Here is a 24,432-nt window from a genome sequence, read left to right as displayed (position 1 = left end):
GCCGGGAATGCGCGTGAGGCTGAAGGTGCGCGTGAGGCTGAGCGCTTGTTTTCCTGTCAGGCTGAGCCGCTGTTCTCTGTAGCCCCGCCTCTCAGCGCGCGCTTTGTTGTGGACGCAAATCAAAGATGGCGGCTGGCGCCATTTAAACCCGGCCATCAGGGAAGGTAATTTTAGCATTTATTTCCACCTAGGTCACGTTTCTGCTTCTCATAAACCCCTTGCGCGTTGCATAATTTTTGAGACGCTGTGGTAAAGAGGTAAAATGCACGTCGGAATGGCTGCTTATTGAGTCCGAACAGTTTTTGGGCCTGTATGAAGGGGAAACCGCGGGCTCGCGTCGGTGAAACGGCCGGCTAGCTGTGGCTCATCCTGGGCTGTCGGATTCCGTGCACTTCAAGCCAGGGAGAGTCGGACCCCGGCGGAGCCAAGGGGGTGTGTTTGTGTATCCTTTCGAAAGGAGGCGGGAAATGGCCACTAGATTAACGACGAACATCAGCTCGCCTTTTATTTTTAGCGGAAATGGTTTCCGTGTGATGAGACGCAGAGCGGCAGGCGGTTTTCACAGCATGATGAAGAAACCGACAGCAGCATTATTACCGCCGTCCTCACTGTCTCCGCCATAACCGTGCTCATCTGACAGATACGGAGGCAGCGCTCTCTCTCTCTCTGTCTGTTTTAGTGTTTTAATCTCCTGAATTAGTGAAGTTAGACTGCTGTTCTGAATGTTATGACACAGCACACATGGACTGGGAGGAACCTTTGACACTTCTTTAAGTGTGAAGTTTTTTGTCCCACCTAACTTCCCTACACACCACAAATATTACACTGTTACACAAAACTGCTGGACTTATTTTCACAAGTATCAATTATTAAAACAGGCATACTTGTATTAACAAATCTATACACCTTTTAGGGGGGAAATAAAGGGCAGGGGAACCAGCTGGGTCTCCTGACACGAACAAGTTTCTCAGTAGTTGTTGAGTCTCTTGGGCCCCCTGTCTACTTGAAATAATTTCCACCTTTTTTCATCTTTATAACTTCCCTGGTGGGGGGAGCTTCTTCATTGGTTCTTGGGTCATGTCTCTCGTCTTGCTGATAAACTACAAACTTTTCTCATCAAACCTTGAGCCATTTTAAAGTGGACATGCTGTACACGTTTCCATTATTTTATATTATTCCCTGAGATGCTTTTGTAGCCTTTTTTTTTTTTTTTTTTAAATTGAAAACACCTTGGTTCTTTTTTTCCTCTCTCATGGCGGGCTGATTTTGTGGCTGTGCGTTTAATTATATAATTAGCTTCACTTTAACTGATAAAGGGTCAGTAAGAGCTCACCGGACACTGGACTTATTTCCATACGTATCAATTATTAAAACGGCATACTTGTATTAACAAGTCTATACACCTTTTGGGGCAGGGGAACCAGCTGGGTCTCCTGACATGAACAAGTTTGTTCTCAGTAGTTGTTGTAATAATACCCTGTCCACACTAGGGATTTTGTACTGATACGAAACTACTTTCGTACCGCAACATCTGTCCACACTAGCAACTACACCGGTACTGTAGCGGTATAACTGTATCGGTACGAAACCCACAAATGTATGGGTTTCGTACCGGTACTGTAGCGCTTCGCTGTAGTGTGGACAGATGAAGCGGGTCTGTATCGATACAAATATAATGCGCAAAGTCACACACCTCAATCGATGTCTTCACTGAATAAAATAGTGAAGAACGGAGATTCGTTTTTCTTTCTCAACTGCCTCGCTCGTTTTATACGATTCGACTGAATAAATGACCACCAGAAATACAGACTGTACATTGACAACAAAAAGCACACACACGTTGTTTCATCCGTACAGAAGCCGAGAGAGGCCCTTCATGTAATCCTTTTTTTTTTAATTTTTATTCACCTTGTTATCCCGAGATAACGACATAATTAATTCAGGATCTTGAGAAAACAACACAACTAATTCGAGATCTCGAGAAAACAAAACAATTATTCCGTGATCTCGAGAAAACAGCTGAGAAATGGTTCATTCAGGTGCGCCAAGAGACTTGTGATATGCTGACTTTGGGGCTATTTCTCATTCTGTATAGACGCAACTTTGGTCATTAGAATGTCTGGAATAATCGATCACCTAATAAGGCAATATTTTGATCAGGGGTTGACACAGGGAGAGATTGCATTAAGTCTTTTAATAAGGGATAATTTCAAAATTAGTCCACGGCACCTCCGCAGAAGACTGGCCCGGCTTCGTCTCTACCGACGGAGATACAGTGATCCAGCTGAGATCATGAAATAATTTAGTTTTTTCTCGAGGTCACGGAATAATTGTTTTGTTTTCTCGAGATCACGGAATAATTTTGTTTTCTCGAGATCTCGAAATAACGGATGCCATATATTCTCGGAAGGAAGTTACTCGGTAACCACGGAAACATTTCGCACACGCGCATTTCAATTACCGTGAAAGAAAACCGCAAACATTTCTCGCTAGTGTGGACAGATGCACTAAACTGTACCGGTATACTTTGTATCAATACAGTTATACCACTTTCGTACCAGTATAAGTGTGAACACAGTATAAGAGTCTCTTGGGCCCCCTGTCTACTTGAAATCATTTCCACCTTTTTCATCTTTTTACAACTTCCCTGGCAAGGGAAAAAAAAGCTTCATTGGTTCTTGGGTCATGTCTCTCGCCTTGCTGATAAACTACAAACTTTTCTAATCAAACCTTGAGCCATTTTAAAGTGGACATGCTGTACACGTTTCCAGTATTTTATATTATTCCCTGATATGCTTTTGTAACCTTTTTTTTTTTTTTTTTTTAAATTGAAAACACCTTGGTTCCCCCCCCCCCCCCCCCCCCCCCCCATGATGGGCTGATTTTGCAGCTGTGCGTTTAAATTTTAATTAGCTTCACTTTGACAAACGTCTTTAAATGAGAACTCTGCCAACAAGTATGGAATTGTCGCTAAACTCTTAGAGGAAAGTAATAGCTTCTGTGCCAGGACTCCTTGGAGACTTGCTGTGGATATGGGTACGGCCCAGGGCGAGATTTACACCCTCCTTCGGATTTTCAAGCAGTCATTAAGAGTTCACCGGACAGTGGACTTATTTTCATAAGTATCAATTATTAAAACAGGCATACTTGTATTAAGTCTATACACCTTTTGGGGGGGGGAAAGGGCAGGGGAACCAGCTGGGTCTCCTGACATGAACAAGTTTGTTTTCAGTAGTTGTTGTTTAAGCGTCTCTTGGGCCCCCTGTCTACTTGAAATAATTTCCACCTTTTTCATCTTTATAACTTCCCTGGTGAGGGGGGGAAAAAAGCTTCTTCATTGTTTCTTGGGTCATGTCTCTTGTCTTGCTGATAAACTACAAACTTTTCTCATCAAACCTTGAGCCATTTTAAAGTGGACATGCTGTACACATTTCCATTATTTTATATTATTCCCTGAGATGCTTTTGTAACCTTTTTTTTTTTTTTAATTGAAAAACACCTCGGTTCCCCCCCCTGATGGGCTGATTTTGTGGCTGTGCATTTAAATTTTAATTATATACGTAGCTGCACTTTGATTTGACAAACGTCTTTAAATGAGAACTCTGTCAGCCACGCGCTCTCTGCCAACAAGTATGGAATTGTCGCTAAACTCTTAGAGGAAAGCAATAGCTTCTGTGCCAGGACTCCTTGGAGACTTGCTGTGGATATGGGTACGGCCCAGGGCGAGATTTACACCCTCCTTCGGATTTTCAAGGGTCAGCAAGAGCTCACCGGACTTATTTTCATAAGTATCAAGTATTAAAATGGGTATACTTGTATTAACAAAAGTCTATACACCTTTTAGGGGGGAAAAAGGGCAGGGGAACCAGCTGGGTCTCCTGACATGAACAAGTTTGTAGTAGTTGTTGTTGTTAAGAGTCTCTTGGGTCCCCTGTCTACTTGAAATCATTTCCACCTTTTTCATCTTTATAACTTCCCTGGCGAGAAAAAAAAAAGCTGCTTCATTGGTTTTTGGGTCATGTCTCTCGCCTTGCTGATAAACTACAAACTTTTCTAATGAAACCTTGAGCCATTTTAAAGTACACAAACAATTTATCTTTTAAAGGGGACATGCCATACGCTTTTATATTATTCCCTGAGATGCTTTTGTAACCTTTGTGATTTTTATTTTTTTTTTTTTTAAATTGAAAAACACCTTGGTACTTTTTTTTTTTTTTTTTTCCCTCTCATGATGGGCTGATTTTGTGGCTGTGCATTTAAATTTTAATTATATAATTAGCTTCACTTTGATTGGCAGAGTTCTCATTTAAAGACGTTTGTCAGCCCCACACACTCTGCCAACAAGTATGGAATTGTCGCTAAACTCTTAGAGGAAAGCAATAGCTTCTGTGCCAGGACTCCTTGGAGACTTGCTGTGGATATGGGTACGGCTCAGGGCGAGATTTACACCCTCCTTCGGATTTTCAAGGGTCAGCAAGAGCTCACCGGACACTTTGGAAGAATATAAAGGCTTGGGTTTTTATGCATCCTGGAACAGCAGACTTGCGTTTTCTCCCCAACATCTCCACTTGTTCCTTCCAGGTATCGTTTGCTGAATGATGACACCGCCATCTTGATTCAGATTGCTATGGGGGTAGTACTAAAAAAAATGAGAGGAGAGTCTACGTAAAGCGTATGCACTTTTGTAATTGGCCTGTTTGCTTATTTTCTTTCTATGGCCATTACAGACTGGGAAGGTAACAGTCAACTTTGAAAAGGACCTATACATCCTCAAGTCACATCGACATACCTTATTTCAAAAACAACCACAAAAAAAAAGTTTTCCATGGCATGTCCCCGAGCTACTTGCTTGAGACATGACTAAGATGCTAACAGTCCCTTCTGTCCAAACAGACTGATTGGTGAAACCTAAGTCAGTGACTGAAGGCTGATCATGGAATTTGAGGAGATAAAACGGAAAGGTGTAATGGGTGAGAAATCCTTATTATCTCACCCCAATCCTTATTAATAAAACTGATGAGAAATGGATACATTAACTGTTAAATACTGTTTTTATTTGTCTCTTATCTTTTCAGAGATGTCGGGTATAGAGGGAGAGGGCGGTCTGGTCGCTGGTCGCAGTCAGAGGGAGAAAAGGCGCTCATACAAAGATTTATTGAGAGAAGAGGAAGAAATAGCTGCACAGGTGTGCAAAACCAATAAGACAAACAGGGAGATAGAGACAGGAACAGTGTACAGTAGGTTGAGGACGATTTCCGATCCTGTCAATCAGGTGTAGTTTGGGTAGGTCTTGGCTTTGTCTTTTAAAAAAGCACGATGCCACTGCATCTAATGTAGTTCATTATATCAGTACATCATTGGATACAAGCTATGAATATGAGGTTTTTGGTAACTTCAGTAGGGTTGGAGGTACTTAAGAAAATCGCTTCGGTTTACATGCAACTTGATGTAAGGTTACTTATTTGGGATGCCATTTGAGATGAATGAGGCTTGGTATCATCTCAACTTGTCTGTCCCTTATTCTATTCGGCATTTACAAAGTAGTGTAGATGCAGTAGGTAACTGAGGTACAAAATAATTGTTTATCTTCATAAGGGTTTTTTTTTTTCTCTCTTACTCTGATGAATCCTGTTTATTCTGTCAATAATTAGGACTCTGAGTTGATAGTGATGGGTGGCGATTTGCACAAAAAGAAGAAGAAGCACTCAAGTGATGAGCACCATTATAGAGGTAAGTGTCATAACGTAGAGACTGCATCAGAGACATGAGCAGCCTCGGAGATGTCGAAAAGTGTAGAGACTTTCTGCATGTGTTACGGGTCAGAATTGTAGGTCAGGTGGAAATTTTTTTTTTTAACCCAGTTCATAGTTTGCTACTTGTATTAGGGAGACTTACTGTATCTAGGGTTAGGATTTGGGAAGACTTTGTATTTTAAACTGCTTGATGATGTAATAAGACTGGACTCCTTAAATTCGGGGGGGAATATATCTTTTTTTTTTTTTTTTTTTTCCCATTACAATTGTTGCTGGTCTAGTGGTTAAGGTGTTGGGTTAAGAATTGATTGAGTTCTGAGTTTGAATCCCAGTTAAGTATGAAAGAAGATATGTAAAAAAAAAAAAAAGATAATTAGGCAGATAGGAATAGGTCGGTAGACAGACAAACGAGAGTAAGTGGATGGAAGAAAGAGAGACAAAAGAAGTGATGGAACATTTCTTTTACAGTAATCCAAATCTTAAATAATCCAAAATTTTACCTAGGTTAAAAATGATAACCCAGGTTAAAAAAAAAAAATCACCTAGGTTGAAATTTTTTGACCTGTAACACACATTTGAAAAGCAAAAAAAAAAAAAGGGATTAATTATATTAATACAATAATGCGCAGTTTATTGGTTTGAGAGATGTTGTGTTAAAGAAACTGACTTTGAACATAACTAAAATAAAAAATGAGGCGAAAATACTGGTTTAATGTAGGTTACTCTAAGATGGTGGGTACATGGACAGAGAGGTTTGACTTCATTGCATCTTTTCTCAGACCACCATGGCTCAGGCCCTCCTCATAAGAAGAAGCGCAAGTCCTCTGAATGCTCACCCTCACGCTCGTCTTCATGCTCCTCTCAGCCGGCACATTCTACAGATACTGCTATGGGCCTCTTGCAGGCCATCACCTCCCCGTTGGCTACAGGCTCCGAACCTGGCCCGAACTTTCATAAAAAACCCTCTTACCCTCCTCACGCCTCACATTCCTCGTCCAAAGATCGCAAGCGTGAGGGCAGCTCCAAAAGTGGCCACTCTTTCTCGCATTCCCGCCATCCGAGTTCGCCGTCGTTGTCTAAGAAGCATTCTGCGTCCTCCTCGTCTTCCTCGAAGTCATCTTTGTTCCATGGCGGAGCGGGGAGGGGTGAGCCGCTTACGCTGCGAGATGGCGAGGGCCTGAAAATGAAGCTCATCCTTTCGCCCAAGGAGAGGAGCGAGGGAGGAGAGTCGATTGAAGGATTCCCCTTCCCTGCACGTCCATCTTCAGGGAGCATGGGACACCATTCCTCCTCTGGCATCAAGAAAAGTGAGATGAAGGAGAAGGACAGGGACCGGATTATGATGTCTAAGCCATCAAAGAAGAAACTGCATAGTCGAGAGCCTCTGCCCACGGTGGGGAAAGAAGTAGAAGTGGAAGGTAGGAGTAGTTTATGCTCATTATTGTCACAGCTTGGGAATAGTAGCTGGGTCACTCTTGCTCTGTAACTGTATGTACATACATTCATATTCTACAGTGTTAATTTCTGTATGATTTTTTTTCCCCGATACCGTTTTTAGCAGGTTTGTATTTAAAGCAATACTCCAAATTTTTTTTTTTTCAACCTAATCTCTAGCCACTTCATCTGCAGCATATTTGATTTCTCCAGGATTATTGCAATTATTTTTCTTCTAGGACAGTATGGTGGGTCTTTGACACAGGGAGGAGATTGTTCATCCTCAGGAGGGGAGCTAGAGGCAGGTGAACTGATCATTGACGACTCCTACACACACCTTTCATCTAAAAAGAAGAAGAAAAGCAAAAAAAGCAAAAAGAAAAAGGAGAAGGACAGGGACAAGGATAAAAGCTCAAAAGAGAAGAAGCACAGCAAAGGAGGAAATGCAGAAAAGAAAGCAATTAAAGGTAAGCATTTATTAAACAGTTAATCCTTTTCTTCGGATTTGATCTTTGTTGCTTGTAAGTGACAGGTTTTCCTTAAACAAAGCTGAGTAGAATTTTCTGTGCCTGTTTGTCGTCTTCTGTTTTCATAGGGGACTCATCCAGAAGCCACTCCCATTCCCACAGCTCGTCCAATCACAGTACCTCACTAGGGACATACACTATGGCTCCAGCAATCACCTTGCAGCATCATCATCATCATCATCATCATCAGGGTTCTGATGTGATGATGGTGAAGAAGAAGAAGAAGGAGGAGAAGGAGAAAGATAAGCATGACAAAGACAAGGTGAGGCTCGTCTACACATCAAGACTGAGATTCAGTTAAAGCAGCAGTATGTAACTTGTGATTTCACTAGAAATATCAGTTATCTGTTGAAATAAGTTGGTATGTGCACATGTGCTCTGCACGAATTCATCTAATAGTTCCAAAGGGAAAACTCAAGGAATATTCAAGGTGTGGTGAAGTAAATGTCTTCTAAAGGGTTTAATTAGTGATAACAGTTGCTTGACTTGCCACTTCTATTAAGAACAGAATGAAGAGAGCTATGGGAACTGTCTAAGAATAGTAATGAGGTAGATTGGTTTAGAAACGGACAAATATTGGGCCTCGTTCACCAGTCTTTAATAAAAGTTTGTGTAATGTTCGTGTAAGCCAAACTAAACTAGTAACTACGCCGTGACATGGCATAATCATGATGATTGTTGGTGCCATATGCACTGGTTTGAGTATTTCTACAAATGCTGATTTGGGATTTTCATGCACAACAGTCTCAAGTTTAGTAACAATGGTGTAATAAAGAAAAAACATCCAGTGAGCGTCAGTTCTGCAGACAGAAATGTGTTGATGAGAGAGGTCAACAGAGAATGGTCAGACTGTTTCGAGCTGACAAAGGCTACAGTAACTCAGATATCCACTCTGTACAATTGTGGTGAGCAGAAAAGCATCTCAGAATGCACACCATATCAAACCTCAATCCTTGAACCGGATGAGCTACAACAGCAGAAGACCATGTCGGTTTCCACTTCTGCAGTATTAATATAGTGTTCCATATATATAATTTTTTTATTTATTTATTTTTAACATTTATATAACACAACCCATCCATCCATTATTAACCACTTATCCTGTACAGGGTCACAGGCAAGCTGGAGCCTATCCCAGCTGACTATGGGTGAGAGGTGGGGTACACCCTGGACAATTCGCCAGGTCAACACAGGGCTGACACTTAGACTACGTTCAGACTGCAACCTGAAACGACCCATATCCGATTTGTTGTGAAATCCGATTTTTTTGTTAGGCCGTTCACATTACCAATTATATGAGACTTATATGTGATCTCCAATATGAACGGAAAATGACCCAAAAGTGTCCCGCATGCGCAAATTGACACGTAATAAGCACATCTACGTAATACATAAACAAAAAAAGCGCACTCTTCATGTTTAATGATTTTCTTTTTTTTTTGTTTAATTATCTGGTTAGTGTTAAAGTGTGAGGTCTCGTGTGTGTTTTTGTTTCTGAACTGAAATGAAAACGTGTAGCCTGGTAACGAGGGTTGACTCCTAAATGTCTCTCTCATTTCTATATAAGTGCACTACATGTTACTAGGAAGTAATGGATTTTTAAACTCTATATAGTGCACTCGAGCTTCAGTAGGCAGTCATTTGGGATACGGCCGCTGTATTACCAAACTCTTAATTCAGGCTTAATAATTTGCACATATTTATTTTGTCATATTAATAAACTTTTTCTACATTTTTATAAATATTTATTTAGATTGTTTGTAGCCAGCTGAATTCTGCAACTTCTCTCAGCGCTGGCTCAAGGTGCATAAACACCAGTGCAGTTTGCGATGGAGATGAGGCGAGACCTGGCGATGTGGTTTTTGTGGCGGCGGCGGAACTCGCACAATAATCTGATTAATGTGGGCAGCAGACTAATGAGACCGAAGGTGTCAAATTACTGGAAATTTCCAGAACAATCTTATAATCTTGTAATACCGGATGATTTAAGTTATAAATCGGTTATAGAAACTGTTTTATTTAATCAGGCTAACAGATCAACATCCAGGTCCCTACCAAATCCACCATTAGCTTGATCAATTCTATAAAAGTCTATTTAAATTCTGAAAACTGTACAAATGTTGTTGTTTTCCACCAAAGAGGCAGGATTAGCCAACGCAGAATAGTGACGTTTGTCTCTTGATGACGTGTAGGTCGCATGAATGCGACCTGTCCGGTCAGACTGCAGTCGCATGTGAAAATATCGGATTTAGGACCACATATCCAAGTGGCCTGAGTCGCATGTGAAAAAATCGGATCTGTGTCGTTCAGATTGTCAATAACAAATCGGATACAGGTCGCATATGGGCAAAAAAAATCGGATATGGGTCGTTTCAGGGTGCAGTCTGAACGTAGTCATAGACAACCATTCACACACACCTACAGTCAATTTAGAGCCACCAGTTAGCCTAACCTGCATGTCTTTGGACTGTGGGGGGAAACCGGAGGAAACCCACACAGGCACAGAAAGGGCCCTGTTGGCCACTGGGCTTGAACCCAGAACCTTCTTGCTGTGAGGCGACAGTGCTAACCACTACACCACCGTCCCATCTATATAACAAAATGCTATTTAAATTTTTTTCTCACAAAAATGTACATACTGCAGCTATAACATTTACTGTGGACTGTTTCCAAAGTGCCTCATTCAAACATCAGCAGCAAACACTCACCCTGATCAGTGTTTCAAAGGTCTGTCCTTGATTCTTTCAGAAAAAGAAGAAGAGTACGACAGCTTATCAGGTGTTCTGTAAAGAGTACAGGGCCAATATAAATGCAGAACAGCCTGGACTTGGTGGGTGCTGCATTACATCAAATCCAGGCCTTTCCTTACATTAATGTTATGCCATATTTATTTATGTTGAGTTTTTTTTTTTTTTAGTATAATTGTTGATTTTGTTGATATTTTGTATGGTTATATGATTAGTTGTATATATGGATGTATTCCATTTAATATCACTACTTGTCAATATACTGTACAGCGCATGAGGTAATCACTAATCCTGTGCTCATGGTTGTGCAGTGTTTGGGGAGCTGAGCAAGAAGCTTGCAGAGGTTTGGAAGCATCTACCTGAAAAAGAGAAGCAGGTCAGTAACCTGTTTCGACTGCTTGGTGGGAATTAAGTGTGCTTAAACATGTCACTGCTTCTCTGTTATTATTTCTTCAGAATTGCAGGTTAAATAATTGGTGTCATTAGTGGTGTTTGCCTCTGCAGGTCTGGAAGCAGAAAGCTCAGTATCTGCAGCATAAGCAGATTAAAGCTGAGGCCACTACGGTCAAACAGAAGACTTCCTCAACAGAGAACAAAATCAAGAGTAAAATCTTAATTTCTGTGATTTTCCCATAACATTTTCTCAGTCAAGTTGCATTAAAAATAAACCAGGACTCTCTGCTTTCCATACCGTATCCAAAAAAGGACTGTACTCAGTTTGTTTATTATTTATGATGCCATTTAAATACAATTACCTGAAAGTTGCATATAATTTTTAAAAAATTCAGATTTGCTCCTTCTTTCCAACTCTTTCTAAGGCTCCAGTAAGGTTGTGGGTATGGGTGCAGGGTTGACCACTCCAAGCCGCTCTTCTCTGACCATCCGGTTACCAGAGGTTGACCCCATAGATGCCGCGGCGCACCTGCAGCTCCTCGGGGAGTCCCTCTCTCTCATAGGACACAGGCTACAAGAGACAGAGGTGAGTGCACAGCAAAAACAGGATCTCTGAAGCTTCTGAAATTTGATGTTGCTTTTCTGTATTATTTGTATTATTTAATACAGTGCCATCCAGATTTATTGACAGCCTTCATAAAGTAAGCAAAAATGATTACATGAGATAAAAAGACAATAGAGATCTTGCAGTCACGTGACCGGAAAGTACACAACCGCCATCTTGTCGGTCAAAAACACCGCTGAATACTGCTGCACTCGTGTGCAGAATGGATCAATTTCAACCGACGGACTACACGGCTCATTTTTCTAATGAACAGATAACTAGATATATGTCTAAAATAAACGATCTACAGATTTGTGACCCTTATGGCTTTCCGGACGGAGTTTTCACGACCGGATTTTGAACTGCCAGTGGAATACCCGGACGTGTATAATTACCTCATTAACTTTCCCTCGCTGTTCAGTGGTGAAGCACTGCGTGCTTATAAATCTCTGGACAGTTATCTTTGCAGAAATTCAGAATTTGTCAGCGACTCAGATGTGGCATCTTGTAAACAAGAATCCTCATTGGATGGGTAAGTCACTTAAGTATTGAGTATAGCACTGACCAGCCGATTATAGAATAGAATAAGGTAATTCCAGCTCGTCCGTCTTGTTTACATGGATCTGGCGTTGGAGAGGTAGAGGCTTGGCAGTGGAGATTTGAGTGGCTGTTTTCTGAGCTTAGTCAACAGGCCGGCTCTGCAGCCTCGCTTTTGCTTCCGCTCCCGGCGCCACCTCCTTCGCTTTGCTTCCGATAACAATCCACGGAGACCCCGCTGGTCTCGCTATCTCGTCCGGAATTTTTTTTTTTTTCTTGTCCGGAATGTTGTGCATGCGATGGAAATCGCTACAAACCGTCATTTTCTGCTGGAAACCAATGTCCAGTAAGTCCATACGGTTGTAGTGGATATTGAAGTCCGGTACAGACGAACAACACGCAAAAATACACACAGAAAACATAAACGTGCACAGGTAGGGAGAGCTTGTAGCCGCAGCCGTTGTAGTAGAATTGTATATAGTAGGGTTTTCCAGAAGAAAAGGTAGAAGTAAAAGCAGAAGTAGAACCAGAAGTAGAAGGCGGAATATGGCGTTTGACCGACAAGATGGCGTCTGTCACAATCTGGATCAGCTGTGACGTCACATGCAAGTGCTCCATAGGAGAACTATTGATCTTTGTTCTAAAAAAAATAATTCTAATTAGAGCACCGCATTTAGCTAGTAGTATTTCCTCTCATAAATATATAAAAAAAAAGACCCTTTCTGGCCAAAAGTATGTGGATATGTAAACATCATACACGTGTCTGGGCCTGCCACAAAGTTAGAAAGAACACAGTTGTATAGGATGTCTTTGTATGCTGTAGCATTTGAAGATTTCCCTTCACTGAAGATAAGGGGCCCAAGCCTGTTTCAACATGACAATGCCCCTGTGCACAAAGGGATGTGCATGAAGACATTGTCTGCCAAGTTTGGAGTGGAAGAACTCGAGTGGTCTGTCAAAGCCATGACGTCAACACCACTGAACACCTTTGGGATGAACTGTAATACAGAATGTGCTCCAGGCCTTCTTGCCTGACGTCATTGCCTCACCTCTCTAATGCTCTTGTGGCTGAATGGGCAAATCCACATAGCCATGTTCCAAAATCTATAGGAAAGTCTTTGTAGAAGAGTGATGGTTATTATAATGTTCAAAAAACACATATGGGGGGGACGCAGCCGCAAAGATGGCAGCATAAGAGAAATTCACCCCCGACAACCTGGATTAAACAGCCCTGCAAACTTAGTAAACTCGCTTTAAAGTTGAACTTAAACTACGGATAAGGGTGAAATTATGATGAGAGACAGGCGGAATAAAGTCAAAACCAGGAAATATGCACAGAATGCTGATTCACACAATAACCCCAGCTGTGAGCCGTCCCCAGCTAGCCACAGCTCGCCAGCTAATGCTAACGGAGAAGAAGGCGAGGACGCCGACGTGGAGGTCAGTCTGAACACCATACTCGCAGAGATAAAAGGTTTCTGACAAGACAATAAGCAACAACTGGGAGAAATTAAAGAAGAAATCAGCAAAAACAAATTGAGGCTCGACGAGGTGGAGGGACGAATTTTGAACACAGAGGAGAGGCTACAGTCTGTGGAAGAAGTGATGAAGGAGCTAATAAAACTCCAGACTCACCTGGCAACAAAACAAACGGACCAAGAGGGAAGGTCTAGACGAAATAATGTCAGGATCTACTCTGTAGCGGAGGGGTCCGAGAACGATTCCACATCAATGATAAGCTTTGTTGAGGACCTGCTGAAACATAACTTAGCCCTGCCACCTGATATTGATCTCCAGATCGAAAGGGCGCGCCGTGTGCTTGGACCAGCACCGCAAGATGGAGCCCCTCCGAGATCCATTATTGTAAAGTTTCTGAGCTACAGAACCAAAGAGGAGATTCTCCGAATAGCATGGCAGAAGAAGGGCTTTACTTGGAAGAATAAGCAAATTAATCTAGACAATGACCAAGTATACTTAAGAAAAGACAAGAATATGCGGAGGCAAAGAAGATCTTGAAAGAAAAGGGGATACGATTCCAAACACCCTTCCCGGCCAGACTACGAGTCTTTTACCTGGGCGGGACCCGCACCTACAACACTGCTGAAGAGGCAACGAAGGAGATGGCTGAGAACGGGCTGCCGGTCACCGTGCTCAAACCACCCGAGTCCGTATTGGAGCAGCTCCAGAGGCTGATATGGTCTGTTAGCGGGAGACGGGGACAAACACGAGAGCGCATACAACAAGGGTCAACATTCAAAGACAAGCTCCAGAAATTCAGCTAGAACCCGTCGCAGAGAGATCAGGATACGGCTGAGTAACAGTGAACATGCATACTGCTTAAATGTGTACTTCGCATACTGTAGCATGTTATGTTTATGTCTGAACATGCTAAAGCTGCCTTTTACATACAGTAAGGACTCTATCTACACAGGTAAAATACAAAATGTGATGAATAGGGCTGACTCTGCCTAGCGACCCCCACCATTATCTGTGCAATGTTTTACTTTTTTAGTTATGGAAAGCCACAGTTGATAGGAATCAACAAGTCGGGGGGCTGAACTTGTCAGTATGGATGAGGTTTTTCTTGAAGCCACAGTAAATGAGGGCCCTCACTTAAAAAGGAGGCTATCCCTCAAAGGCTGCTTTGAACCATCTCGCACAGGGTTTCTTTTTAAACCCCGCTTTTGGAAGTTCTAACGGACATTTCAAGGTTTTAAATCCTGCTATTAGTTACTTTGTTCAATGTACGTTCGCTGCTGTTCCGTGCAGCAAGTGAGGTGTCACACTAACCTTATGTAAAGACTATGAAATGTCCTATCACAACGGTAATGGCAAATTATTCCCATAATGTAAAAGTGATATCCTTTAATGTGAATGGAGTACTTAATCCAGTTAAGAGAAGTAGAATATTATCAAAATTGAGGAGGGATGGGGCACAGGTGGCTTTCCTGCAGGAAACACATTTAACAGAGATGGAACACTCAAAACTAAAAAGAGGAGGATTTCAACATTTATTTTGCTCCTCTTATAAATCAGGCCACAGAAGAGGAGCTGCCATTCTAATATCAAGCCAAGTCCAGTATGAACATATTTCAGAGTCCAAAGATAGAGAAGGTCGTTATGTGATGGTCATAGGAAGGATTGGAGGGTTGATGGTTACACTCTAACATACTGTATATGCTCCTCCGGGAAGTGATTGGTCCTACTATAAAAGATTGTTTGATATGATGTCTACTGAATCCCAAGGAGTGCTTATATGCGGAGGAGATATGAACATAAGGTTGTCCAGGATGGATTCATCCAAGTGTAACCCAGGACACAGTAATTCCACAATTAACAAAGTCAATTCTATCATGAAAGAAATTGGTATTGTTGATGTTTGGCGGGATCTCTAGCCAAGACTACACCCATTTTGCTTCACCACACTCCACCTACTCAAGGATCGATTATCTCATCTCATCTCATTATCTCTAGCCGCTTTATCCTTCTACAGGGTCGCAGGCAAGCTGGAGCCTATCCCAGCTGACTACGGGCGAAAGGCGGGGTACACCCTGGACAAGTCGCCAGGTCATCACAGGGCTGACACATAGACACACACAACCATTCACACTCACATTCACACCTACGGTCAATTTAGAGTCACCAGTTAACCTAACCTGCATGTCTTTGGACTGTGGGGGAAACCGGAGCACCCGGAGGAAACCCACGCGGACACGGGGAGAACATGCAAACTCCGCACAGAAAGGCCCTCGCCGGCCACAGGGGCTCGAACCCGGACCTTCTTGCTGTGAGGCGACAGCGCTAACCACTACACCACCGTGCCGCCAGGATCAATTATTATTATTATTATTTTTTATATTTAAGAGAGACAGGTTCAGAATCCAGTCATGTAACATTGGAACTATCGACATGTCAGATCACTCACCGATAGAGATGATAATTAACATTAGTAATAATCCAAAATCTACACTATGGAAACTGAATTCAAACATATTAAATAACCCCCAGGTAAAAGAAGAAATGAAAAAGGAAATAGAAACCTATTTTAAAGAAAACAATAATGGAGAGGTGTCCCCACCTACTGTGTGGGACGCATATAAAGCAGTATTAAGGGGGAAAATAATTTCCTGCTCCTTAACACTAAAGAACCTCAAACAAGAGACGCTCAACAATTTCTACAGTAAACTTAAGGAATTTAAAAAAAAAAAAAACCATAAGAGCGGAGCAGAATCAGATAAGGTAGTAGCAATTAAGAAATTGCAAAATGAGATATTCTGATGAAATTAAAAAGAAATTGATATTTCTGAAACAGGGTTATTATGAGGCAGGAAGTAAAGCTATAAAACTATTGGCATATAAATTAAGGAAGCAGCAGCCGGACAACACTATAAATAAAATAAGATGTCCTAAAACAAAGAAAATACAATACAAACTAGAGGAGATCCAAAGTAGTTTTGAGGAATATTATAAAGAATTATACTCACAACCAAGACTAGATAATGAAAATGAAATGGATAATTTCCTTAAATTTTTGAATCTACCTCTAGTCACACAGGAACAAAACAAAGCACTGGTTACTGAGATTACTGATAAAGAAGTTAAGGCGGCAATAGTGAAATTTAAGCCACATAAAAGCCCAGGCTCGGATGGCTTTACGGCCAAATGGTATAAAACTTTTAGCAAACAGATAACCCCAAGATTGCGCCGGACTTGTAATTGGGCACTCAAAAAGGGAGAGATCCCCCCCCCATGGAAGGAAGCCGTAATCTCAACAATACCAAAAGATGGTAAAGACAAATTAGACTGTAAATAATATCGACCAATTTCAATGTTAAATGTGGACTATAAAATTTACACCTCAATATTAGCTAAAAGAATAGAAAAAATTCTACCATCCCTTATTCACCTGGACCAGACAGGATTTATCCTCCAGAGACAAACCAATGATAGTTTAAGGAGGACACTACATATTATGTGGAATATATATCAAAATAAGACGCAAGTAATGTTCATGGGATTGGATACAGAGAAGGCATTTGATTCCATTCGATGGATCTTCCTGTATAACGTTTTGGGGAAGTTTGGCTTCCACAAAATCTTTATTGAGGCCTTCCAAGCAATATACAATAACCCAACAGCAAGAGTTAAAATCAACGGCAGCCTCTCAAAAATTCGCTTTGGAACGTTCCTGCAGACGGGGCTGCCCCCTGTTCCCTCTCCTCTTTGCCCCCTTTATGGAGCCTCTCAGCCAGTATATTAGACAAACTGAAGAGATTAGGGATATAAATATAGCGGGAGGGGAACACAAATTATTATTTGCGGATGACGTGTTGGTCTTTTTGACTCGACCCTTAGTATGCCTACCAACTTTGATGTCATTTCTGAAGAGATTTGGTCAGTTGTCAGGATATAAACTAAATGCCCAAAAAACCCAAATTCTGGCTTTCAATTATGATCCACCATATTACCTCCTAGAAAAGTATGATTTGAGGTATGATAAGAAATCAATGAAGGATCTCGGGGTTAATCTTACACAGGATGTTACAAAATTATTTGAAGCCAATTACATCCCTATAAACTCAAATTAAATCCAGATGTTTTTAGGTGGAATCACCTACCATTCCTTAGTCTATCTTCCAGGATTGAGCCAATCAGGATGGTTGTTTTACCTTGTCTACTATACCTCTTCCAATCCCTGCCAATTAAAATACCTGAACAGCAATTCATTGAATGGGACAAGTTAATTTTCCGGTATATCTGGATGGGTAACAAACCAAGAATAAAATATAAAGTTATGCAATTATCAAAAGAGAATGGAGGTCTAGCATTGCCAGATTTGAAAAACTACTATTATGCAGCTCAATTAAGGCCCTTGGTGTGCCTTTGTAATTCACAGTTCATGGCAAGGTGGAAGGAAATAGAAGTTGGGGAATCTATTGGACCATCAATACAAGCTATGATTGCAGACAGTAAATTGTTGGACACCTTCACAGATGTCAACCCTTGGATAAAAGTAGCTCTTAACACCTGGCAGAGGGTAGTTTAAAAAATATAACCTGAAGGGAGCGGAGAAATTGTTAAGATGGTGTGCATATGATGCAGATTTCATCCCAAACAAAACAGATAGCAGATTTAAAATATGGATGGGTAGAGGACTGACAGCATATTGCTGCTGTATTCATAACAGAACATTAAAAAGCTTTGAGACACTTAAAAAAGACTATGGATTAGAGAACCAAGGTTTTTTTCAGATATTTACAAATGAGACGCAGGGTAAATGAAATTATGGCTGAGGGGTTGGAGAGGGCAGACAATGGTATACTGAATATCTTTGTGTCAATTTACAAATCAGGAAATGGATAAAATAATATCCAGATTATACAAAAGCTTTCAGGACTCCCTTGAGACAGCCACCCAACATGTTAAAAATAAATGGGAAAGAGAGGGAGGAATGGTCATATCTAAAGATGAGTGGGGGGGATATATGCAAATCACAGTGGATAACTATGTCCTCGCACTGTTGGAGGGAATTTGGATGGAAAAATGTCATGAGATTTTTCATTACCCCTGCCTGGAAGAGATATCAAGCTGTTGGAATGAATTGTTGGAGGTTATGTGGAACAGATGTAGGCAGCCATTATCATTTTTATTTTGGGATTGCCCCAAAATTATCCTACTATCCTGTATCCTACTGGCGGGAAATTCATAAATGTTTGGAAACAGTATTTCAAATCACTATTCCATTTGATGCTCTGACAGTGTATATGGGTACTATAACACTGAATTTTCAGACTAAAGCAGACAAATATCTAATGAGTATTACTTACTGGAGGGGAAAAAAAAGCTGTGACGAGGAAGTGGTTACAACCAGATGCTCCAATATTTGAAGATTGGTTAAAAATTATTTATGGAATTTACAGAATGGAGAGACTAACCTTTTTCTATAAGAATGCAAATAGAAAAATGTAGGGCAATGTGGTCAAAGTGGACTGGGCACATCATTTCACAGAGACCTGACCTGCTTTAAGGGAAATTGCCATTTTCAAAGGACTATGAGGAGCAGACTTTTATAGATAAATGAGTATGTGTGACATTGTTTGTTCAATTGTTCAGTTACTAACAGTAAAATGGAAGGGAGAAAAATAGAAGGGAGACGAGCATTATTTTGACTAAGTTTAATGCCATTATTTGGGTTATACCTGCATTATTGTGTATTTTTTGTAAATGTGATTTATGTATTTTTACAAACTTGGACTGTGAATGACCTCCCTAATAAAAATAGAATTACAAAAAAAAAAAAAACACATATGGGTGTGATGCAGTGTTATAGTTGAGTCATGAAACCTCGAGTCCGAGTCCAGTCTCGAGTCCCCAGTGTTCAAGTCCAAGTCGTTAAAGAAAATTTCGAGTCGAGTCCGAGAACAAGACTCCAACCACGCCAGATGACGGTGGCTGTTGCTGCTTTTATGTGAAACTGTCTCTGCTGCTGTGTTGGACTAATGTTCCTGCTCGACTGCCCCGTTTTAGTTAATAGGCTACAGATAAAAAGCTTGTTCATCGCTCAGCAAGCCCCGCCCACTATCAACAGGGCAAATAACATGAGAGAGGGTTAACACGAGCTAGTTCATCGGTCAGCAAGCCCCGCTATCAACAGAGCAATGAACATAGCGTGTCACTTCCTTCTCTGGGTGGACTTTTGCCAAATGACGATTGAAGTTCGAGGTCGTCCCTGTCGTCTCCTCGATAGTTCTTCTACGTATGGAACACACAGCAGTGCGTTTTTTTTTCCCCACTGCACGAGAAGTCTGTATAAGCAAAGCGGACAATCCTAGGGACTTCTCTCCAGGAATTTTAGCACCATTAACGTTAGCTTGTTCCTAAACATGACGTATGAGCAGGTGAATGTACATTCTTGTACATAAAATTAGTATAAAACTTAATGTAGATATAAATATGCCAAATTATTATGGCATGTTGCAAAAAATAAAGAAAAAAATCTGAGTCCTCGTCTCCAATTTATGAGTCCGAATACAGTTAATGCACGAGTCTGAGTCCAAGTCGAGTCACGAGTCCTTAAAATTAGGACACGAGTCGGACTCGAGTCCAAGTCCTGGACTCGAGTACTACATGCCTGGTGTGATGGTCAGGTGTCCACAAACTTTTGGCCATATAATGTATATATTATGCGTTTATACTCATGTCAGATCCTTTTTTTTTGTCCATTACTTGGGAAAAACCAAAGAACCTTCAACACCATGGATAAGTTTCAAAATCAACTATTAAACACTGCTTAATTACACATAAGCATTTATTTGGAAGCATTGTGATGATGAAGCCTAGATTTCACTAAATGCCATTAAAACTACAATTGGCGTTGTGTGGTGTGGGTAGATGAGACTAAAACGTCAAACTTTTTGGTTCAGACACACCATCAATGTGTTTGGCACCTAAAAAGCACCCGATAGCCACTGTAAAAAAAAAAAAATATATATGGAGGTGGATCATTGATGCTTTGGGGCTGTTTTGTGGTTGATGGTTCAGGGGTTCTTGTGAAGATCAATGGCATCATGAATTCTGCCAATATACTGTATGCACCAGGAATGTTTCATCCTAAAGTCTGGTTGCCTCTCCCAGGATGTTAAGACTTGTCCACAGATATAGCTTTCAGCAATACAATAATCCAAACATACAATAATCTTTGCAGTCTCAGGATTTGAATCCTACTGAAAATTTTTTTCTGGATTAAAGAGGAAAGTCCACATGCACAAACGTTAAAATATAATGACGCTTAAAATGTTCTGCATGGAAGCATGAACCAAGATCCCTCTGCAGATGTCTCCAAGTGTTTTGTACATTACAGAGAGTGACTCAGAGTCATATTCAGAGTTTGCTTAAGCATGTGTAATGAGGAGTTAATAATGAAATTGCACACATTGGTGTTCAGACCGCAGACATAACCATGGACGTGAGCACTACTGGAGGATTTGTGCATGGGGAAAAGTTTGCCTAAAAGAGGTGTGGCTCAGTTGTGCATGATTCCTGATTTAAACACGTTTTTCTTGTTTGATACTGGCTCAAGTGTGAGGCATTCTTCCATCCATCAATCCATTATCCATAACCGCTTATCCTGTGCAGGGTCACAGGCAAGCTGGAGCCTGTCCCAGCTGACTATGGGCGAGAGGCGGGGTACACCCTGGACAAGTCGTCAGGTCATCGCAGGGCTGAGACACAGCGACAAACAACCATTCACACTCACCCCTACGGTCAATTTAGAGCCACCAATTAGCCTAACCTGCATGTCTTTGGACTGTGGGGGGGGAGAACGGAGCACCCGGAGGAAACCCACGTGGACACGAGGAGAACATGCAAACTCCACGCAGAAAGGCCCCCATCGGCCATTGGGCTCAAACCCAGAAACTTCTTGCTGTGAGGCGACAGTGCTAACCACTACATCACCTTGCCACCCAGAGGCATTCATGCAGCAATATATTAGATTCCTATTAGCTCATCTCATCTCATTATCTTTAGCCGCTTTATCCTGTTCTACAGGGTTGCAGGCAAGCTGGAGTCTATCCCAGGTGACTACGGGCGAAAGGCGGGGTACACCCTGGACAAGTCGCCAGGTCATCACAGGGCTGACACATAGACACAGACAACCATTCACACTCGCATTCACACCTACGGTCAATTTAGAGTCACCAGTTAACCTAACCTGCATGTCTTTGGACTGTGGGGGAAACCGGAGCACCCGGAGGAAACCCACGCGGACACGGGGAGAACATGCAAACTCCACACAGAAAGGCCCTCGCCGGCCACAGGGCTCGAACCCGGACCTTCTTGCTGTGAGGCGACAGCGCTAACCACTACACCACCGTGCCGCCCTTCCTATTAGCTGATTGTTTTTAAAAAAAAAAATCATATTAGTCTTTAAATAAGGAAATAAAAGAGCACAAAATATTAATTGTAAGGGTGTTGATAATTTTTAAATTGTTTCGTAGAGGGGGTGGCACGGTGGTGTAGTGGTTAGCATGGTCACCTCACAGCAAGAAGGTCCTGGGTTCAAGCCCAGTGGCTGACGGGCCTTTCTGTGTGGAGTTTGCACGTTCTCCCTGTGTCTGCGTGGGTTTCCTCCGGGTGCTCTGGTTTCCCCCACAATCCAAAGACATGCAGGTTAGGTGGCTCTAAATTGACCGTAGGTGTGAACGAGAGTGTGAATGGTTGTTTGTCTCTATGTGTCAGCCCTGTGATGATTTGGTGACTTGTCCAGGGTGTACCCTGCCTCTTGCCCATAGTCAGCTGGGATAGGCTCCAGCTTGCCTGCGACCCTGTACAGGATAAGCGGCTACAGATAATGGATGGATGTTTTGTAGAGAGGTAGCACTAAATAAATTTTTTTGTTTGGAAAAATATGTAAATAAAGCTATACAATTTCCTTCTATGTTTGAACTCCAGACCTGCTGTCTGCATAATCTTTAAACAAACTAAGCCTTGTCCTCTTCTCTTGCAGGGAATGGTAGCAGTGTCTGGCAGTCTCTCTGTCCTGCTAGACTCCATTTTGTGTGCTCTCGGTCCATTAACCTGCCTCACTGCTCAGGTCCCTCAGCTTAATGGCTGTCCCCGCAGTGTCTTGGTGGGACACGTACACACACCCACATCCATACTCGATGTCCACTTTATTAGGAACACTTGTTCGGCTGCACAATCATGCGGCAGAAAATCACAATGCAAACAATCATGCAGATACAGGTCAAGACCTTCAGTTAATGTTCACCTTGAACATCTGAATAAAGAAAACTGAGCTCTGTGACTTTAACCGTGGCATGGATGTTGGTACCAGATGGGCTGGTTTGAGTATTTTAGAAACTAGCGATCTCCTGGGATTTTCACACACAACAGTCTCTAGATTTTACACAGAATGGTACAAAAAACATTGAGTGAGCGACAGTTCAGTGGGTGGAAAGGTCTTGTTGATAAGAGAGGTCAGAGGAAAAAGGCCAGATTGGTTCGAGCTGCCAGGTAGGATATAGTAACTCGTATAATCACTCTTTATAATTGTGGTGAGCAGAAACACATCTCAGCATACACAAAACATCAAACCTTGTGGTGGATGGGTTACAGTAAGAGAAGACCATATTAGGTTCCACTCCGTCAGCCAAGAACAGGCATCTGAGGTTATCATGGGCACAGATTCACAGAAGTTGGGCAGTATCTCAACAATAAGCCGTTTCCACCTACAGAACTGTCACTTGCTCAGTGTTTTTTGTTTTTCACACCATTTGTGTAAACTCTAGAGATTGTGTGTGTGTGAGAATCCCAGGAGATCAGCAGTTTCTGAAATACTCAAACCAGTCGATCTGGCACCAACACCCATGCCATAATCAAAGTAACAGGTCTCATTTTTACTTCATTATGATGTTTGATGTGAATATTAACTGAAGCTCTTGCCCTGTAATTGCACGAGTATTACACTGCACTCGCTGCCAAATAATTGGCTGATTAGACAACTGCATGAATGTACAGGTCCTCCTAATAAAGTGGATGGTGAGTGTAAATATATGCTTTATGGCACTGAATACGAAATCTAACTTTTTTTTTATTTATTTTTTTTTTATTTTGCAGTCAAACACGCTGGACAACATAGCGTACATCATGCCAGGACTATGAGACTGGAGAACAGATGACACATGACTTTACACCAATTGCACTTCATAAGAAACAGGACCCATCAAAAACAACCTACTTTTTAGGAGCATGAAACAAAACGACAATTTGACGGTTTATTTTTGTTAACAACACACCAATCAGGTCTGAGACAAAAGCATTGGACATTTGTAGATGTAGACATGTTTTTAAATTTTAAAAATACTTAATATTTTTAAAATTGTAATTCTTTAATATTTTGGGTTTTTTTTTTTTTTTAAAAAGGGATCAGAAATCTTATTCTAGGGAACACATCTATGTCAGGTTATTAGATTTTATTGTTTTAGTGTGTCCCAGTGAGTGTGTGCATGTGTGTATGTTTGTGTGTTGTGTGAAAACTGGTATACTTTTATTATGTAAAGAGCAATTTATTTTTATGCAGATGTGTACAGTTTTATGTCTGGGCCCAAGGCTGTTTTGTTTTTGTTTTTTCTTCTTTTTTTTAATTTAAGATGAAGTCAGTAGAAGCAAACAGTAGTTTAACTGCAGTAGTCCTCTTACTGCCAAACTGTTTTTATACTTGTAAAATGTAATGTTATCATTGGTTTATAGCAAAAGCATGTATGGAATAATTTTGAAAGTGTGACCAAACAATGCGTTGATTTCGAAGCACAAACCTGTACGGTTCATTATTACGACTCATTCTGCAGTTTGCATTTTATTAGGTTTCGAGTGAATGTTTCGAGCAGGTTTTTGGAATTTGAGAGGCTAGAGATATTTTAAATCCTTTTCAAATA

At 41.3% G+C, this 24,432-nt stretch overlaps 1 protein-coding gene across 3 annotated transcripts; it reads left to right on the top strand.

Moving 5' to 3' along the window:
- The first annotated feature begins 73 nt into the window (after positions 1-73).
- Positions 74-24,339, top strand: hmgxb4a (HMG box domain containing 4a). Of its 3 annotated transcripts, XM_060901669.1 has the most exons (13): positions 95-164; positions 4,894-4,970; positions 5,076-5,185; positions 5,652-5,730; positions 6,533-7,171; positions 7,427-7,654; positions 7,783-7,976; positions 10,463-10,544; positions 10,773-10,837; positions 10,966-11,065; positions 11,280-11,440; positions 22,503-22,625; positions 23,615-24,339. In XM_060901669.1, the coding sequence occupies exons 2-13, from the start codon at positions 4,934-4,936 to the stop codon at positions 23,657-23,659; spliced, it is 1,863 nt and encodes a 620-aa protein (XP_060757652.1). In that variant the 5' UTR covers positions 95-164; positions 4,894-4,933; the 3' UTR covers positions 23,660-24,339. The 3 variants fall into 3 exon arrangements, with proteins under 3 accessions (XP_060757653.1, XP_060757652.1, XP_060757654.1); XM_060901670.1 differs by lacking the exons at positions 4,894-4,970; positions 5,076-5,185 and having other exon boundaries at positions 74-164; XM_060901671.1 differs by lacking the exons at positions 95-164; positions 5,076-5,185 and having other exon boundaries at positions 4,892-4,970.
- Positions 24,340-24,432: the final 93 nt, after the last annotated feature.

Source organism: Neoarius graeffei, chromosome 20, assembly GCF_027579695.1.
Source record: "Neoarius graeffei isolate fNeoGra1 chromosome 20, fNeoGra1.pri, whole genome shotgun sequence".
Taxonomy (NCBI): domain Eukaryota; kingdom Metazoa; phylum Chordata; class Actinopteri; order Siluriformes; family Ariidae; genus Neoarius; species Neoarius graeffei.
This window is presented reverse-complemented; position numbering and strand designations above follow the sequence as displayed.

What these genes read in the sequence shown, in the direction of transcription:
- hmgxb4a (XM_060901669.1), top strand. Translation starts at nt 4,934, where the DNA reads ATGGAATTTGAGGAGATAAAACGGAAAGGTGTAATGG. An exon ending in AGGAAGAAATAGCTGCACAG is followed by an intron (nt 5,186 to 5,651) that starts GTGTGCAAAACC and finishes GTCAATAATTAG; the next exon opens with GACTCTGAGTTGATAGTGAT. An exon ending in TGATGAGCACCATTATAGAG is followed by an intron (nt 5,731 to 6,532) that starts GTAAGTGTCATA and finishes ATCTTTTCTCAG; the next exon opens with ACCACCATGGCTCAGGCCCT.